The 20,339-nt window shown below is 39.6% G+C and overlaps 1 protein-coding gene across 11 annotated transcripts in view; it reads left to right on the top strand.

Annotated features, from left to right (window-relative positions):
• The window catches only part of LOC123878122 (hemicentin-1), a 507,061-nt gene that overhangs the window by 466,511 nt on the left and 20,211 nt on the right, over positions 1 to 20,339 (top strand). For all 11 annotated transcript variants that reach the window (XR_006798755.1, XR_006798757.1, XR_006798756.1 and 8 more), the window contains exons 9-16: positions 4,945 to 5,095; positions 5,627 to 5,738; positions 15,180 to 15,358; positions 16,108 to 16,284; positions 16,596 to 16,736; positions 18,186 to 18,294; positions 18,711 to 18,868; positions 19,395 to 19,453. Coding sequence is in view for 8 of the 11 variants with exons in the window: in XM_045925206.1 (XP_045781162.1) it covers positions 4,945 to 5,095; positions 5,627 to 5,738; positions 15,180 to 15,358; positions 16,108 to 16,284; positions 16,596 to 16,736; positions 18,186 to 18,294; positions 18,711 to 18,868; positions 19,395 to 19,453 (1,086 nt within the window). In the remaining 3 variants the exon portion in view is untranslated. The remainder of the gene's footprint in view (positions 1 to 4,944; positions 5,096 to 5,626; positions 5,739 to 15,179; positions 15,359 to 16,107; positions 16,285 to 16,595; positions 16,737 to 18,185; positions 18,295 to 18,710; positions 18,869 to 19,394; positions 19,454 to 20,339) is intronic.

Raw genomic sequence — 20,339 nt, 5'->3', positions numbered from 1 at the left:
ATAATTATGTGGGAACTACGAAAACCAGAAATTACACCCAGAAATCTTGAAAATTTCGTGCTGTCTCGATTTGTGCAAGCGGGGTGGTGAAGTGCGGGGGACGACACGTGAAACTGACAGAAACGGACAGTCTAAACACACGGGCCACATTTAGACTGCACCCGACTCCAAACTTGTCGATAGGTCTAACTAAATACATTTCAACTTGCGTTAGACGTATGCGTTACCTACTCAGACGTTGCCTGTAGATAAAAATATGTCTCATGTTTGCTGGCAATAGCGTATGCATCAAACCCTGCAAGTTGCAACTCTCTTGCAACCTATTCCTCACGCAATACGCACAGCTTTAATATTATAATTTTTGACAATGTATACTATATGTAATGCCATATCACAGGTCACTCTCTGATTTATTGCTAACAATTTACTTCCAAATGCAAAAAAATCTAAGTGTGTTGAATTCACACTGCCCAATACCAGGACCTTAAATGACATAAATTCATTGATAAATAATCATATGTTGAAAATAAAGGAGAACCCCGTGTTTCTCGGTATAATGTTAGATGCAAAGCTTCTATGGAACACCCACATATCAACACTTGATGGTAAACTCAGCTCTGCTGCTTACACTGTTAGAAAAATTCGACAGGTACTGACGTGGAAACTGCAAAAATTGTATATTTTGACTATTTTCACTGTATTATGTCTTACAGACTCTTGCTATGAGATAAAGCGGTAGATATTGAGAAAAAAATGTATTACAGAAAAGGACAGGACGTGCAATTTATAATTTAAAACCGCGCGCTGCCATACATTAAAAATATAAGGAAATAAGTACCTTATCTATTATCTTATAGTAGCTTCTAAACATATTTACAACTAGCTAATGCCCGCAGCTTCGCTCGCGTGGATTTAGGTTTTTAAAAATCCCGATCCTTTCATTTCCCAGAACAAAAGTTGCCTCTCCGTAATAGCCCGTCCCCGGGATGCAACTTGTTTCTGTATCACGTAAGAATATTTAAACGGATTATCCTTTTCAAATCCCGAGGGATCACCAGGATTTAGGAATGCAATTTCTTACAGCATCAGGGTTGAGGTCAACGACAAAGTGTTAACTTGGTATAGATACCTTCAATATCAATTAATAATCGACACTTTTTAAATCCCATTAGCTTTAGTAGTCAGGTCCCCTGCAACATCAGGATTGAGGAGTTGGAATCCAAATTTTTTATTGAACAATGTCGCAAACTTTCTTTATCGATTAAAAAAACTACCCAAAATTACGCAGTTAGGTTACCTGCCAAATTTCATGGTTTTGAGTCAACGGGAAGTACCCTAGAGGTTTTCTTGACACACACGACAGACAGACAGATAGACAACAAAGTGATCCTATAAGAGTTCCGTTTTTCATTTTGAGGTACGAAACCCTAGAAAACGTAGGAACGGCATTCCGAACCAGTGGTAAATTTTTCTGACCATCCAAAAACACTTTGAAGTTTACCTAAAAGTTTACAGGAATAAAAATTTATCATTGTATTCCATTCCATTTCATTCTATTCCATTCTGTTCAAAGATAAATAGATAATAAAAATATTTGTCACCGAAACAATAATTTACGATACATCGACCAATATCAATTTTACTGATGACAATCTGACTATTACCAAAGTGAACGACTACTATAATATCTATTATATACGACTAACATAATATGTATTATAAATTGTGTGCCGTTTGCATTCTCACTATGTTCTCATTAAGTTTGTTTTATTTGGTTAAACTTTCTGGCATTTATATTGTTATGACGTTTAATTGGCAAACAGTCTGTTTATTGGCTGAAACTCAAAAATTCAGCCAATCACAACAAAGAAAATATTGTAATAATGATTGATGCAGCTTTCTGTAATTGAAAACAAAATATTTGACATTAACTTGAATGTGACAGTGTTTTCCGAATAGGGTTGCCAGAGGCCCCGTATTTTACTGGTTACCCCGTATGTCAGGATAGAGAAACCGGTAATTATGAAAATAAAATACGGGGCAAATAAAACTAAATATTTTTAGGGTTCCGTAACTCAAAAGCAAAAAAAACTCTTATAGGATCACTTCGTTGTCTATCAGTCTGTCTGTCTTTCCGTCTGTCCGTCTGTCCATCTGTCCTTCTATCCGTCTGTCATGTGTTCATGAACAAATATTAGTATTTTCAATTTTCAAAGTAAGATAACTACATATATCAAGTGGGTTATCATATGAAAGGGCTTTACCTGTTCATTCTAAAACAGATTTTTATTTATTTTTATGCATATTTTTTTTAATGCATAACAGTTTTTGATTTCTCGTGTAAAATGTCGAAAAAAATACCCGAATCGGAACCCTCGGTGCGTGAGTCTGACTCGCACTTGGCTGGCGAAACCGAACACTGACGTTATGTCCAGTAGAAATAATATTTTCCTTTTGCGGCAATGCGTAGCCGAAACCCACTCGATATTGATCATGGTCGTAGCCAAGGCGGCGGGGCTTGGTTTGAGGATGTTAGCCTTTTTTTTATACAAGTTAGCCCGTGACTTTAATCTTTTCTAGTGGTAAGTGATGATGCAGTCTAATTTCTTGGCCGTTAGGGCCATACTAACCATATAACTAGCCATGACCGAAGCCTCCCACCAGACCAGAAATTTAGAAATGGCGACTGCGCCTGGGAAGCCGTCAAAAACCTAAGCCTAAAATAATACTTACACTATTTCTTGCATTTGCTTACCAATTTTTTTTTGGAAATATATCAAACATTTCGCGCTCACTTCACTCGCGCTTTGAATTTGTATTACTTAGTGTAAGCCCCGCAATTTCGTTTGCATGAATTTAGAGTTTTAAAAATTCCGTGGGGGATTTTCCGGGCTAAAAAGTTTATGTCTGGGATGCAAGTTACCTCTGAATAGTAAGTACCAAAATTTTGGTAAAGAAGATGGGCCGTGAAAGGGTAACAAATAGATAGGCAAATAGATATACTGTCGTATTTGTAATATTAGTATGGATAGGGAGCTTTAAAAATAAAATCTTGCTATGGCTAAACTCGTTTCCCTTTCACTTTAATTCTTTCTGTAATTGAACCAAAAACACTTACGCTCACTGCGCTCGCGCTTTTTTATTGTTGTATTTTATCTCACTGTCAAATTGAAAGGCGAAATTCCACTAACCAGGTAATTAGCCCATAAAGTTGAGCGAATGTTTTTTTCCTCATGACAGGATTCAGTTCCGGCCCTGATAAAACCTCTCCCGAAATCGATTCCTGGCTACGGCCATAGTATTGATACTGTGAAGGTGGAATTACAAGTTAAATGTAAATTTAAGTTAAAATGCAAAGATTGTATGCATGAAATGTATAACATTTTGCTTTACAAAACTAGAGTTTTTAAAAGCTATTTAAATAAATAAATCTTTTATTTAAAATCACATTGCAAACACAGTTCACCAATCAAGACACGGCAACATACAGAGAAAAAATACAAAACTTACAAATAAACTGAAATATCTAAATAGGCTTTCCATGCATTTCAGAGAGAACCACCGCCTATTTCTTCAAATACTTCAAATTTTTAAATTTCTTCAAATCTAAACCCCGTATTTTTGATGGTGGTAGCCTGTAAATCAAAAAGAGGCAGGTGGCAACCCTACTTGCCACATGACATTACAGAATGAAAAATTGTTTTCATTACTCGGTAAGCCTACTGCCATAGTTTCACAGAAAGTGTGACGGTAGTTGTGACCTCTCATTGGTCGTCTCTCTTTCACTATTTGCTAAAATTGATGATTGCAACAACAATTTTTTCTTTTTTGTAATCAAAAACAGAACACGGACGTCATACAGGTTGACTAATTGCAATCATTTCTGACCGGCTAACATTGTTCCGCTAGTGGCTCAAACTCACTGTCGCAGCAAGAACATGGTAAATTCAGCCAATCACAGCAATTAGAATTGGTTATCACAAATGCACCGATCTAGGAACCGAGAATACACGAACCAGGGCAGATAGAGATGAGAACAATAATATCATACGTAGGAAATCGACGGGGGATCGTTGACAATGATCCTCTTAAAATTCAACATTTTGAGCCCGATGGAAACAAAAGAAATACCTATCTTTTCAAAGATATTTGTAAGAACTTATTTGAATCCTATAAGATGAAGACGAACTCTTGTTTTTTTAAACAGAAACATAATGAAATTCCTTAAAAAATCCTTTAATATAACAAAATTAGGACATAACAAAAAGTCCAATAAAAATATCTTTAACACATAATATTAGAATCTCCACAAACCATAATATTATCTAGAAAAACAATTTTATTCAAGCAATTTGATTAGTAAACATTGTACTATTGTCGTACCCACTCCTGGCACAAGCTTTACGCTTAATTGGAGGGGAAAGGGGAGTATTAGTCATGATTAGCATGGCTCATATTCTTTTAAAAAAACATATCTACCAAAACAATTTTTATTCAAGAAATTGGATTAACAGGGCTCTCTCCGTCATTTACTCCATACAATCGTAGTTCCAATTTCATTTGAATATCAAGCAACCAAAGTCCATGAAATTTTGCAGACATATTTATCTGTGCCTGTGCTGTTTTAGATATTTTTTTTAATATGTAGTTTTAAAATTACAGGGGCTCAAAGATTTGCATGTAAATTTTTAAGACCGCGTAACTTGGAAACCGAATATTTTAACAGAAATCTAGAAAAGCACAGGCATCTTTGAGCCCCTGTAATTTTAAAACTACATATTTTTAGAAAATCTAAAACACCACAGGCACAGATATTAGTTTCTAGAATATGTCTGCAAAATTTCATGGACTTTGGTTGCTTAATATTCAAATGAAATTGGAACTACGTTTGTATGGAGCGAGTGACGGCGAGACCCCTCTTGACAGAAAAATCGCTTCTTCCAGAGAGATACAACATTCGAGACGGTGTCAAACTTGACCATCAAGGCGACGCGGTATGAAAATGGCAGAAAATTCATCTGTAAAGCCATCAACAAAGTGATGTTACAGATGAATGAGCATCCTATACACGCTACTCGAGAGCTGGAAGTTTGGTGTAAGTACCACTTTTTAGTATCTGTGTATCTGTCTGTGGCATCGTAGCTCCTAAACTAATGAACCGATTTTAATTTAGTTTTTTCGTTTGAAAGGTGGCTTGATCGAGAGTGTTCTTAGCTATAATACAAGAAAATCGGTTCAGCCGTTTGAAAGTTATCAGCTCTTTTCTAGTTGCTGTAACCTTCACTTGTCGGGGGTGTTATAAAATTTATATTAATTTTTAATTTACACTTGTTATCTACTTACTTATACAGGGTTAAATAAAAAATATCAGAAAGATCTCGGTTCGATTACGAAATATATACGAAATATATATTTCCAATTATAACAATTATGTTATCATTAAAACAAACTTTTGTACCCATATTATAATTGGAAAGGAAAACTGATGCTGGAAGGGCGTTCCTAATTCTAGCGGTTTAAATTAGAAATGAGGAGGCAAATCGCTTCGTGGAATTTCGACGACTTGTTCATTACACGTTGTATGATATTTCTATATGATGTATGTATGAACTATTCTATTTTCCAGACCCTCCAATAGTCCACGTGGGGCCACCAAACATCACGGTGATTGAAGGCTCCAAAATTCTACTCAAAAGCGAATATGAGAGCAACCCTTCCGCTTTGAACGAGGTTACTTGGTAAGTTTTAAGATGGAAATGAAATGAAATGAAATGAAATGAAATGAAAAAGTTTAATTGTTTGGGATGACAAGGCCATTTGAGCCAACACATCCAGAAAACCCGAAGTGAGCTAAACTGGAAGGGGTATATCAGTTTTTATTAAACCTATACCCCTTTGGTTTCTACATGGCATCATACTGGAACGCTAAACCGCTTGGCGACACGGCAAGGTAGGGTGGTAACTAGCCACGCCCGAAGCCTCCCATCAGGCCAGACCAGTGATTTAGAAATTATAATACAAACCCTACCGGGAATCGAACTCGGGACCTCCCATTAATAAGACCACAGCGCTTACCACTGCACCAGCGAGTTTTTTTTGAGTCAGCCCGAAGGTTTTCCGTCACTCGCTCCATACAAACATAGTTTATCTCTCATTGGAATACTAACCAATCATACTCAATCGAATTTTGTAGAAACGTTCCGGGAACTAACATCTATACCTGTGGTTTTACAGATTTCCGTTAAAATATTCGGTTTCAAAGTTACGCGGTCTTAAAAATTCACATACAAATCTTTGAGCCTCTGTAATTTTAAAACTACATATCTTTAGAAAAATCTAAAACACCACAGGCACAGATATTAGTCTATACATATAATAAAATTGTAGAAAAGTGGTGTCTGTACAATGGAAATATATAAAAAAAAAGTAGCAGGGGTTGTTATTATATCGATGCCGAACCCGAAATTGTAATTATTATTTTTGTGGGCTACATTACACCACACACACATAATTAAACACATAATATAAACAGACACACAACATAATATCTATTTTATCGACTAGTTTGTCGACACCGCAATCGTCGATCATTTGCCTGCACTACAAAATTAGATAGGCATAAAAAACCGGCCGCGAGGTGCAAGCGTTGACCTAATTACATTATTCAATCAGTCCGAAACTGCACTCGACGGGGAACGCGTGTCGCCTGTCCGCGCAACGCACGTGGCATTATTACGCGATCTTATGTGTCGTACCTTTTGTGACCTTTTACGTGAATTTAGGCGTAAAACCAATGTGGTTGTAGTGTAGAAGCCGATGCGCATATGTTGTATAGCCGTATATCACTATTTACCTTCTCGTTGTTATAGAAATATAGTAATATTTACTAAATCTTTATTATGGGCATTTTCATTGCTAGTGATGTGTCACGTAATCATTGAATACCACTAGTACCACCCATAACTGGTGACCTGCACAGAATACGCCAAAATGAGTGATACCAGTAGTGATGAGCATCAGCGCGGAAGAAACGTTACTACACGACCGGTTAAAAAGACGCGCTCTTCACCACCAGCGGACGATCAACTCGCGAGTGGCCCGAGTGGCCCAACACTAACGGAGAATCGGCCGTTTAGAGTGAAGGTTCCACCATTCTCTCCTGATGAACCTGAAATCTGGTTCGCCCTCCTGGAAGGTCAGTTTGAGAATTATGGAATAAAAGACGACGCCACCAAATTCACCCAAGTCGTCACTAATTTGGACCTCTTACATGCGAAAGCTGTGAAAGATCTTATCGTGAACCCTCCCGAGCGCCACCGCTACACTAAAATCAAAAGTGAATTAATCCGACGTCTCTCAGCATCCCACGAGAAAAAGGTGAAGCAGCTGCTGACCCATGAGGAGCTGGGAGACCGAAAGGCTTCACAGTTCTTACGACACTTACAAGACCTAGCTGGCCCATCTGTACCTGAGGACTTCATAAGAACGATATGGAGCAATCGTCTGCCGCAGAATATTCAGACTGTACTAGCGTCTCAACCAACACATTCTCTGGAACAGCTCGCAGATCTCGCAGATCGGATCCAGGAACTGACGTCCTCGTATACCGTCGCCGCTGCATCATCACGCAGTACACAAGCTCCCGCTCCATCGGATGAAATAGCAGAGTTGAAGAAAATGGTGCAGCAGCTCACATTGAGACTGGAAGAGCATACCCGGAGATCATGTTGTTCCACCAGCCGCTCCAGGTCACATGAACGTCGCCGTACATCATCGCGACAGAGAGACCGATCCAAGTCCAGCTACAGGAGGTATCCGGTATGTTACTATCACAACAGGTTTGGAGCTGAGGCGCGACGATGCGTGAAGCCCTGCGACTTTAAGAAAGGGGAAAACTCCACGGGCAGTCGCTAATGGCGACTGACGATTGCCCCACCTCATCAGGTCGCCTCTTCGTCATCGATCGCAGAACGAATACCCAGTTCCTCGTAGACACTGGTAGTGACCTTTGTGTGTACCCTCGTTCCGCGCTTCGAGATCGTCGAACCAAAACAGACTTCGAACTTTGTGCTGCCAATGGAACTATCATAGACACTTTCGGCTTTATATACCTTAATTTAAACTTAGGCTTAAGGCGGGATTTTCCATGGCGATTTATTGTGGCTAATGTAACTAAACCGATTATTGGCGTTGATTTTCTCAGCTGTTATAATTTAATAGTAGATTGCCGTAATCAACGTCTAATTGATAATACCACAACCTTGTACTCTAACGCTACTTTTGCTCGAAGTGATATTTTTTCTGTTAAAGTGTCGACAGGCGACTCACGCTTCCATGATTTACTGAGTAAGTTTCCGGAAATTACACGCCCTTCAGGCACACCAATAACTCCCAAGCACAACACAGTACATCACATCAGAACCACCCCAGGACCTCCTATATCAACCACCCCTCGGAGACTAGCACCTGACAAACTCAAAATTGCCAAACAGGAATTCGAGCTTATGCTCAACAACGGTACAGCGCGTCCTTCTGAAAGTCCCTGGGCTTCCCCCTTACATCTTGCGCCTAAGAGGGATAACGGCTGGCGACCTTGTGGCGACTATCGCATGCTTAATGCACGGACTATCCCAGACCGTTATCCCATTAAGCATATCCATGATTTTTCCCATAATATCGCCGGTTGTACCATCTTTTCGACCATAGACTTAACGAAGGCTTATAACCAAATCCCAGTCTTTGAGGCGGATATACAGAAGACCGCTATTACCACACCCTTCGGCCTTTACGAATTCCCGTTCATGACCTTCGGCCTGAGAAACGCAGGCCAAACATTTCAGAGGTTTGTTGACGAGATGACGCGAGGCCTAGATTTTTGCTACGCGTATTTGGACGATTTTTTGGTGTTCTCCAAAGACGAGACCGAACACGAAGCCCACCTTCAGCAACTATTCACTCGCATGAAGGAATACGGCGTCTTGGTCAACACCTCAAAATGCGTCTTCGGAGCAACCGAGGTAACTTTTTTGGGATATCGCATCTCCGCATCCGGTACCAAACCTCTGGAATCCAAGGTCCAAGCCATTAATGACTTTCCTGCACCTAAGACAGTCAAAGAACTTAGGCGTTTCTTGGGAATGCTCAACTTTTACAGGCGGTTCTTGCCCCATTCCGCCGCAGTTCAAGCCCCTCTGAACGCATTGCTGACTGGCAGTGTCAAGGCTTCTCACCCTGTCAACTTGACAGGTAACGCACTGCTAGCCTTTAACAAATGCAAGGAAAGTCTCGCAAACGCTGCGCTTCTCGCACACCCAGACTGTCAGGCCAAACTCGCTCTGGTAACAGATGCGTCCGACCTAGCAATGGGTGCAGTACTGCAGCAGGAAAAGGATGGAATCTGGGAACCACTGGCATTCTTCTCCCGGAAATTGAGTCCCTCGCAACAGAAATACTCACCGTATGACCGCGAACTCTTAGCCATATACGAGAGCATCAAACACTTTCGTCATATGGTAGAAGCGAGGCATTTCGTGGTTTACACGGACCATAAGCCGCTCAGTTATGCTTTCAGCGAAAGGAAAGCTAACTGTTCGCCTCGCCAGTACCGTCACCTCGACTACATCTCGCAGTTCACGACCGACATCCGACACATCTCTGGGAAGGACAATGTCGTCGCCGATCCACTATCACGGATCGAGGAACTGCAGATGCCGGTGGACTTTGACGTGCTGGCTTCATCGCAAGCTACCGACCAGGAGTTGACTCAATTTTTGGGTGATGAATCGTCACTACGCCTGAAAAAGTTGAGAATTCCCAACTCCCATTTTGAACTTTATTGTGACGTTAGCACCCCCTCACCCAGGCCCTTCGTTACCAAGCCTTTGAGGAGACAAATTTTCGACAGTCTTCACAGCCTCAGCCACCCAGGTGCCAACGCCACCGCCAAGCTAGTTGCCGAGCGTTTTGTCTGGCCTGGCGTACGCAAAGACTGCCGAGAATGGTCTCGTCAATGTTTAGCTTGTCAACGCGCCAAGGTATCTCGCCACGTGTCTTCTCCATTAGGCACATTTGAACTTCCTCGCACTCGATTTGCCTTCATTCACATCGACATTATCGGCCCCCTGCCTGTTTCACAGGGCTACCGCTACTGCCTCACTGCTGTGGATCGTTTCACACGCTGGCCGGAAGTCACACCTATGGTAGACATGACAGCTGAAACGGTTGGAAAGGCACTGATATCGTGGATATCCAGATTTGGAAGTCCAACAGATGTCGCCACAGACCGCGGCCGGCAGTTTGAATCGTCACTCTTCCAATATCTTGGAAGAGCGATTGGATTCAAGCACCGCAGAACAACCGCGTATCACCCAGCTAGTAATGGCCTAGTGGAACGATTCCACAGGCAGTTAAAAGCGGCCATAATGTGCCATGCCGATGCGAATTGGGTTGACACATTGCCTTTAGTGCTGTTGGGCATAAGAAGTGCATTCAAAGATGATTTGCAGACGTCATCAGCTGAGTTGGTCTATGGCGAGCCGTTACGCTTACCTGGAGAATTTTTCCAGGCAACGACTCCCCAATCTACCGATATATCGGATTTCACCACTCGGATACGTCAATTTGCATCAAAGATAAAACCTTCACCAGCTGCACGTCACAATAAAAGCAAAATTTTTATCTACAAAGACTTATCTACGTCCAGTCATGTATTTTTAAGGGACGATACATCACGCGGCTCTTTACAGCCCCCGTACACCGGCCCTTACGAAGTACTAGAGCGTAACGAAAAATTTTTCAAAATTTTAGTAAAGGGTAAGGGCGTCACTGTATCCATAGACCGCCTCAAACCGGCCTACATATTGGTTGATCCATCTCCCGACCCTAGCCCAACCTCACCCACCTCTCCCAACCCCAAAACTTGCCCTCCTCCTGACCCTGTGCCAGCGGCCCAAGCTCAGGACGACGTCAAAAGGACACGTTCGGGACGTATAGTTCGCTTTCCGGACTTTTATCGCCCTTAACCAGGTCTCTGGGGGGGAGTGATGTGGGCTACATTACACCACACACACATAATTAAACACATAATATAAACAGACACACAACATAATATCTATTTTATCGACTAGTTTGTCGACACCGCAATCGTCGATCATTTGCCTGCACTACAAAATTAGATAGGCATAAAAAACCGGCCGCGAGGTGCAAGCGTTGACCTAATTACATTATTCAATCAGTCCGAAACTGCACTCGACGGGGAACGCGTGTCGCCTGTCCGCGCAACGCACGTGGCATTATTACGCGATCTTATGTGTCGTACCTTTTGTGACCTTTTACGTGAATTTAGGCGTAAAACCAATGTGGTTGTAGTGTAGAAGCCGATGCGCATATGTTGTATAGCCGTATATCACTATTTACCTTCTCGTTGTTATAGAAATATAGTAATATTTACTAAATCTTTATTATGGGCATTTTCATTGCTAGTGATGTGTCACGTAATCATTGAATACCACTAGTACCACCCATATTTTTTGTCTTTTTGTCTGTTTGTCTGTGTGTTTGTGCACGCTAATATCAGAAACGGCTTATTCGATTTAGATACGGTTTTCATTAATATATTGTAGTAAGCTTCACTTAACATTTAGAGTTATTTCATGTCAATCGGTTCATAAATAAAAAAGTTATGTCAATTTAAACAATCACGGCGAACATTTTTAACGTTCAGAGTACATGCTGCCCGAAAAGTCACTATTCCACGCGAACGAAGTCGCGGGCACAGCTAGTTTCTAGAATATGTGTGCAAAATTTCATGGACTTTGGTTGCTTAATATTCAAATGGAATTGGGACTACGATTGTATGGAGTAAGTGACAGAGAGAGCCCTGTTAATATTATAAAGTAGGTACGTGTAAAAAGTAATAAAGACGTCTCGAAAGTAATTCGTCGGCACAAAATGAATAGACCTCATAAGCTCAGTGGTTGTAGATAAATTCCGGGAGTAATCTCCTTAAATGTGTGAGCGAATAAAGAATCCTATTTCGCGCTCGGTTGAAATGTAATACGTTAAGTTATTATGTTTTTGGGGTTCCGTAGGAGTCATAATAAAACCATAACGCGCCTAAGAAATTTTAAGTAAAACTTCTTTTTACTTGAGAGTAGGTAGCTCAAATCATTTTCGCGTATTTAAAATGACCGCCAAATAGAACAGCTGGTTTGAGACCGCTATCTTTTATCGAGGTGTTTTAATTATACCGCGCAATTAATGTTATAGATTAAAAGTTCCATTTTTAAATTACGACTCCTTTACTAAACTACTTGCTAAATGTTAACGCATTAACATGTTAGGGTCATCGATTAAAAGTTCTACTTTTTATTTCAATTCATATACAAAACTACTAAATTCTAACGCACTAACATTACGTTTTTTTTTCTAAATTTATATTTATCGTGATTCCACAATCGTGCGTAAAGTTATGGTAAAGGTTGTCACGCGTACTAATTAATGGTATTTTAATGCAGAAACTTTTGACCTTGAGAATACCATTGTTGAACTAACGAAAAGTGCTTTAACTTGTAAAAACAATACTTGTTAAATACCTATTACAGGTAGGGCGCGAAATTAGCATTCCTTGTAAATATCAAGAACTAGAGGATGCCCGCGACTTCGTCCGCGTGGATTTAGGTTTTTAAAGATCCCGTGGGAACTGTTGGATTTTCCGGGATAAAAAGTTGCCTATGTCAATTACAGGGACGCAAGCTACCTCGGTACCGAATTTCATACAAATCCACACATAGGTTTTTGGAAATCCCGTGGGAACTCTTTGATATTCCGGGACCCTGTACCAAATTTCGTCAGAATCGGTTAACTGTTGGGCCGTGGAAAGATAGCAGACAGACAGACAGACAGACAGACACACTTTCGCATTTATAATATTATTAGTATGGATTGTAATGTTGTCGCCTTTCCGCAACCCGCACCCTACCTCACGTGCCTTCTCAGTCAAGCGGTGCACTTATAAATAAATTGTACGGAACCACGCCTAAAAGTTTCACGCTTAACCACCCTCATTCAGTTCCATGAACATATTACTCAAGTTGGGAGATAATGCGAGTTTCATACGAAACACATAAGGCTGTACATTCTATACATGCCTATGCCTTGCGTGCTTTTATACTAGGATTAAGTTATTAAAGGGAAAACTTCTTTAATACCGATTTCTTTAGATTCGATGAAACGAAAAACCGGCACTAGTAAAGTTAAACAGCACTAAAACCCGACTACTACCCGCGAACTGCCGATATGAATGAATGAATGATTTATTTAATAAAATGTAGGTACAATATGTTGAAATAATGTCTGATGAGCCTTATACATTTTACCACTATAACTGGTGTTTGAATATTACCTTAAATTAAACTAAATACAAATAAAAGTTAAGACTAAAATATTAAGTTACGAAATACATACATAGACTTTACACAAGCAAAGATTAGCGATAGATTTTTTTTATTCACTATAGGTAAGCGCTTGACCACAATCACACCTGACGGAAAGTGATGATGTGGTTTAAGATGGGACGCGTTTACCTAGAAGGTGCCTATTCACTCTTGTTTTAAAGATACCCGGATTGTATTTGTTAGGAAACACAGATCGCGGAAGAGTATTCCAAACCTTAGCCATGCGTAGATATAGGAAAATTGTTTTTCTGTCGCTCAGTCTATTTTATTTATGAACTCAGAATCTTTTCCTCTTTCATTTGATATTCCACTCGATGCAATAGCAAAAAAAATATTTAAAAAAAAAAATTTGAAGACCCTCACTTTTTTGGATGAAACATCCATCAGATCAATTTTTTCATATAAAATGTAACTTATATCACCCGGACCATAATAACGAATCAGTTGACACCTGGTTGACATCAAAATCAGCTCAGTAGTTTAGGTGCTACGGTGGAACACACATAAATACAAACCTACATTCATTACACTGCTATAACTCAAAATTTAAAGACCTCTATAAGAAAACTAGAAAAGAGCTGATAACTTTCAAACGGCTGAACCGATTTTTTTCGATTATAGCTAAGGACACTCGATCAAGCCACCTTTCAAAAAAAATCAAATTAAAATCGGTTCATTCGTTTAGGAGCTACGATGCCACAGATACACAGATACACGCATACACACGTCAAACTTATAACACCCCTCCTTTTCGGGTCGGAGGTTAAAAAGTTAGTTCTACGTTTAGTCTTCACACATGAACTGTGAACCGGTGTGAACTGCACACATGTTTTTTTTCTTTATTTTTACTAAAAACTTTTACTAACAACTTCATCCGCGTTATATTAGTTCTGAGTTTAATTTCTCACTCAGCAAGTTAAAGAACTGAAGTAAAGTGTGAACGTTTGGTTGAACCACAAAGTATTCCAGATAACACGTAAAAACCATATAAGTACTTGCACACAGCTGATCGCTGAGATGTACTCGTAAGAAACTTCTGTGAACTCGAATAACCGTTTGAACGTTTTTCAAGTAATAGAGATGACGAAAGAATCTATGACACTAACTATTTGGTACTACATGTCTTGTCAAAGGTATAATTTATCAAACACGCTATATACCCACTTGTAAAAGGAAAAAACTGACTGAGTGACCTGACTCGGGTGGAATTTTTAAAATCTTTCCAAGTGGTAAAGAAAACCTATGTGTAAAATCTCAAGTTTCTAGACCCAGACTCTGCCCAGTGGCAGAATTTCCAAACACTTTTTGTAGGAATTTTTTTTTAGGTTTCCGTACCTCAGAAGGAAAAACGGAACCCTTATAGGATCACTTTGTTGTCTGTCTGTCTGTCTGTCTGTCAAGAAACCTATAGGGTACTTCCCGGTGACCTAGAATCGTGAAATTTGGTAGGTAGGTAGGTCTTATAGCACAAGTACAGGAATAAATCTGAAAACCGCGAATTTGTGGGTACATTTAAAAAAAGTGTTTCAATTTTCAAAATAAGATAACTATACCAAGTGGGGTATCATATGAAAGGGCTTTACCTGTACATCCTAAAACAGATTTTTATTTATTTTTATGTATAATAGTTTTGATATACATATGTAGAGTACGGAACCCTCAGTGCGCGAGTCTGACTCGCACTTGTCTGGTTTTTTTGCTAACTTTGTCTTATCTCATTTTCAGGTATCGTGACAAAGTGCGAGTTAACGTTAACGACAGTAACTACCAAGGAGGTACACCAGACCAGCACTCTCTCATCATACTCAACGCAAGTGGCAAGGACATGGGAAACTATACTGTCGTGATGGCGAATACTGTGGGCAACGGCACTACGAATGAGACTATTAGTGTTAACGTTTTATGTAAGTATGTACTATGGGATGCCCGCGGCTTCGCTCGCGTGGATTTCGATTTTTTTTAATCCCGTAGGAACTCTTTGATTTTCGGGGATAAAAAGTAGCCTATGTCCTTCCCCGGGATGCATCCCAAGTCTGCACCAAATTTCATTAAAATCGGTTCAGCGGTTGAGCCGTGAAAACGTAGCAGACAGACAGACAGATAGACAGATAGACAGACAGACAGATAGACACACTTTCGCATTTATAATATTAGTATGGATTAATCTTAACTTTAGGATATGCAAGGTCAACCTGAACGCTAGCAAAAACTTAGGGTCAAATAAAATTATAATATTACCTAAACCCAATCCAATGCCAATAACCATTTGCCTCATTTTTTAGTTTTAGTGATTTAGTATTTTTCAAACCCGCAATGAGAAATGATGCTACATTGTACCGCGGAAAACACATAAAGCATAAATTCTTGCGCCTGATCTTTCTCCGACTGTGTCGGATTGCCGGTCCAACTGACAAAGAGCGTAAGAGAATAACGTGTGTCAGTGCACATACTTGTTTGTTGTTTTTTTTTTTAAATAAAAATAGCGAGCAATCGAGCAAGCGGATCACCTGCTGTTAAGTGATTACCGCCGCCCATGAACATTTGTCGTACCAGAGGAACCGACAATGCATTGTCAGCCTTTCAGGAATTTGTATTAATTTCTCTTGCATAATTAAATTCGGTCAGGAGAACATAATTTATTTATTGTTTCCAGTCAAACCACAAGTCCGCCTAACAATGAGCTCGCCGAGTCCAGTGCTGGAGAATGATCACAAGAACGTCACCCTCACCTGCGAAGTGGTCACCGGCAACCCGTCTATACTTGATGAAGTCATCTGGTACCTAGATGGAGAGATATTGAAGCATCTCCCTGAATGCAATGGGACTGATGGTATGTAGGATCATTTTACAATTAAACCTCTATTTGATATCTCCCTTGCACGGTGGTCTTATTAGTCCCGGGTTCGATTTCCGGCAGGAGTTTGGAATTTTATAATTGCTAAATCTCTGGTCTGGTCTGGTGGGAGGCTGCGGCCGTGGCTAGTTACCACCCTACCGGCAACAGCCAAGCCGCTAAGCGATTTAGCATTCCGGTATGATGTTATAGAAACCAAAGGGGTGTGAGATTAATTAAACCTGCCATACACCTTCTAGGTTAGCCCGCTTCCATCTTAGACTGCATCATCACTTGTTCCATTACAGATAACCTTTGCAACGAGGTGGATCCATCGATGCTGTTACTCCAGGATACCACGAAGAGCTTCCACGGCAACTACTCCTGTAAGGGCAAGAACTACGCTGGCTGGGGGAATGAGAGTGAGAAGACTGAACTGGTTGTTAACTGTGAGTATTCAAAAATGTCTTTATTTTATTACTAGCGACCCGCCCCGGCTTCGCACGGGTGGACATTTACTTTTATTCCATGGAAAAGTGGTTATAATGGCTAAAATATAAATGTTTGGTTTATACTATCGCGGACTTTTTTGTAGGCATTATTGAGTTCTACAACTTTTCTATAGAAGTCAACCATACATCTCTAACCATTTAGGCAGCGTTCGCGAGAATCGTTAACGTACGGCAGTTTTTTTGACGCCTTACTCCACAATTTTCACTACCACGAAAAATCCTATCTATTTTCCGGGATAAAATATAGCCTATACGGATTCGGAAGAATCCCTCTAAGTAATGGTAAAAGAAATTTTGAAATCGGTCCAGTAGTTTTTGAGCCTATTCAATACAAACATACAAAAATACAAAGGTTTCCTCTTTATAATATTAGTATAGATTTTATTTTATTATATTAACAACAAAACAATTAACGTCCAAAATACTACAATAAAACTTAAAGCTAACCTTATCTAATTACAATACAAATCATGCCCGCGTGGAATGGTGCCAAGAATTTCCACGCTGGACAGCCAGGCTGATTCGTTGCGCAAAGAAATGAGCTAGCCCTTCTGTCACCAGTAATGTCCAGATATGTTATTATCAGCTAAATAATCACGAATATAATAATTATTGCGAATCACGAATATAATAGTTATTTGGTGAAAAGTTTTTGACTACAATATTGCCTGGTGGTAAATGATGATTCAGTCGATGGAACTTGGCAGCCCAAAATCTATGGAAGAAGTGAAGATGCAGAACTGGTAACCGGGCACTGACCTGCCAGCCAGAAAAATTATCTAAATCATCATCATCACCATCTCAATCCATCGCCAGCTCACTACTGAGCACAGAGCTCCTTTCAGAATGAGAAGAGTTTAGGCCTTAGTTTATTTACCACGCTGGTCAAGTGCGAACTAGTGAACTTTACACTTCTTTGAAAACATCTAGATTATAATTTATTACAAGTGTAAATTAAAAATTTATAACACCCCCGACGATCCAAAGTATTTGAGTTTTCCAAAACATCATTTTCAAATAAATAATTATGTATTTAGGCAACGTCCATCTTGACAGCTTGACATTTGTCTATTGACATAATATTATGAACCTAACGGTTATCTAACCTTCTTTTCTACAAGAAAACTAGAAAAGAGCTGATAACTCTTAAACGGCTGAACCAATTTTTTTAGATTATAGCTAAGAACACTCTCGATCAAGCCACCTTTCAAACAAAAAAAACTAAATTAAAATCGGTTCATTCGTTTAGGCGCTACGATGCCACAGACAGATACACAGATACACAGATACACAGACACACAGATACACACGTCAAACTTATAACACCTCTCTTTTTGGGTCGGGGGTTAAAAATAAATAGTTAAATTGAATGTGTTTTTTCAACAGATCCACCCGGCCCTGCCAAACTGACCTACTCACCCTGGCGAGTCATCAAAGGAAAATCTCTAGTTCTTAGCTGCAGCATTCAAGAGAAAGGCAGACCGGAAGCGCACAGGTATTATCAAGCCCTTCATCATAATCACCTGACATATACTATACTAGACTATTCTCTTACTAGATAATGCCCGCGACTTCGTCCACGTGCATTTAAGTTTTTTGAAATCCCGTGGGAACTCTTTGATTTTCCGAGATAAAAAGTAGCCTATGTGCTAATCCTAGATATTATCTATCTCCATTCCAAATTTCAGCCAAATCCGTCCAGTAGTTTTTGCGTGAAGGAGTAATAAACATACACACACACATACACACACACACATACAAACTTTCACCTTTATAATATTAGTGTGACTCTAACTTAGGATTCTAGATGCATCCCTCGTTACGCTTGGGATTCATCCCGGCGCCCGTGACGTAAGACATTACATTACCCACAAGTTGAATAATCTACTATTAAAATGTTTATATTTGTAGGTTCCGATGGTACCGCGGGAACAGGGTGGTGACGGATATCGTGTCCCAGAATTGGACCATCGACCCGGTGACTCTGGACCATCGGACCAACTTCTCTTGCAGAGGGATTAACACTGGCGGAGAGGGGGAGGCGGCTTTTGTTAATATCGACGTTTTAGGTAAGGCTTTAGTGGGCTTTTTATTCTATTATAATTATGATAAAATTATCATATAATATATAGACACATAATATTCGCCATGTTGTAGAGACAACACCATAGACAACGAAAACCAGGACAACTTAGTGTCATAGGCACACATACTCCAAATTATAATTATGAAGGTTGCCTGGTGGAGATTGCTTTAAACAATAAGGCCGCCTTTGCATACAATTGTTTTTAGTTTATAGTTTCTTGTTTTGTCTTGGTTTTTTCTTGTTTTGCGTGTAATAAAATCTTCTATCTATCTTTCTATATCATTTTAACCAGAATCATTATATTGTACATCTTCAGGTATATAATCTACTTCAAATAACTAAAGCTACTAGTTTTTCCACCTGATTTCCGTAATGGGTTATAAGTATTTAGACCAAGGGGAGAAAAATTTCCTAAGAAAATAAGTACCTATCTAAGAAAATAAGTAGATAACTTTTATGATAAAATATTTTTAGTATTATATTTATCATTTTATCATTTATTGTTGCAGCTCCTCCAAGCTTTAAGTATGCTATGAATCACTACAGTGGAGCGTTATACAAATCACAGGCAAGTAGAAATAACATTTGCAATTATGCTCAGTATTTCACCAGATAGATTGAACCGTTGAAGCAATTAAATTACTTTAACAGGGCTCTCTTCGTCACTCGCTTCATACAATCGTAGTTCCAATTTCATTTGAATATTAAGCAACCAAAGTCCATGAAATTTTGCACACATATTCTAGAAACTAATATCTGTGTCTGTGGTGTTTTAGATTTTTCTAAAAATTTGTAGTTTTAAAATTCCAGGGGCTCAAAGATTTGTATGTAAATTTTTAAGACCGCGTAACTTTGAAACCGCATATTTTAACAGAAATCTTTAAAACCACAGACATAGATATTAGTTTCTAGAATATGTCTGCAAAATTTCATGGACTTTGGTTGCTTAATATTCAAATGAAATTGGAACTACGTTTGTATGAAGCGAGTGACGGAGAGACCCTTAACGGTGAAGAAAACCATCGTAATACCCGAATCTACCCGCATGCCTGACTGTTCGTCATAATATTCTCAAAGGCATATGAAGTCTATCTATCCACACACATAATGGAATATGACTAAGCCCTTCTCATTCTGAGAGGAGGCCCTTGTTCAATAGTGGGCTGGTGATGACGATTAGTTTAGTTGGTGATGATGTTTTTTCTATGAATGCTATATATGTTAGCTCGTGATAGCCTAGTGGTTAGAACGTCCACCTCCTAATCTGAGGTCGGGGGTTCGATCCCGGGCACGCACCACTAACTTTTCAGTTATGTGCGTTTTAAGCAATTAAATATCGCTTGTTTTAACGGTGAAGGAAAACATCGCGAGGGAACCTGCATACCTGAGAGTTCTCCATGTTCTCAAAGGTGTGTGAAGTCTGCCAATCCGCATTGGGCCAGCGTGGCAGACTA

Source organism: Maniola jurtina, chromosome 25 (assembly GCF_905333055.1).
Source record: "Maniola jurtina chromosome 25, ilManJurt1.1, whole genome shotgun sequence".
Taxonomy (NCBI): Eukaryota; Metazoa; Arthropoda; class Insecta; order Lepidoptera; family Nymphalidae; genus Maniola; species Maniola jurtina.
The sequence above is the reverse complement of the archived record's forward strand: the minus strand, read 5'-3'. Positions and strand labels throughout refer to the sequence as shown.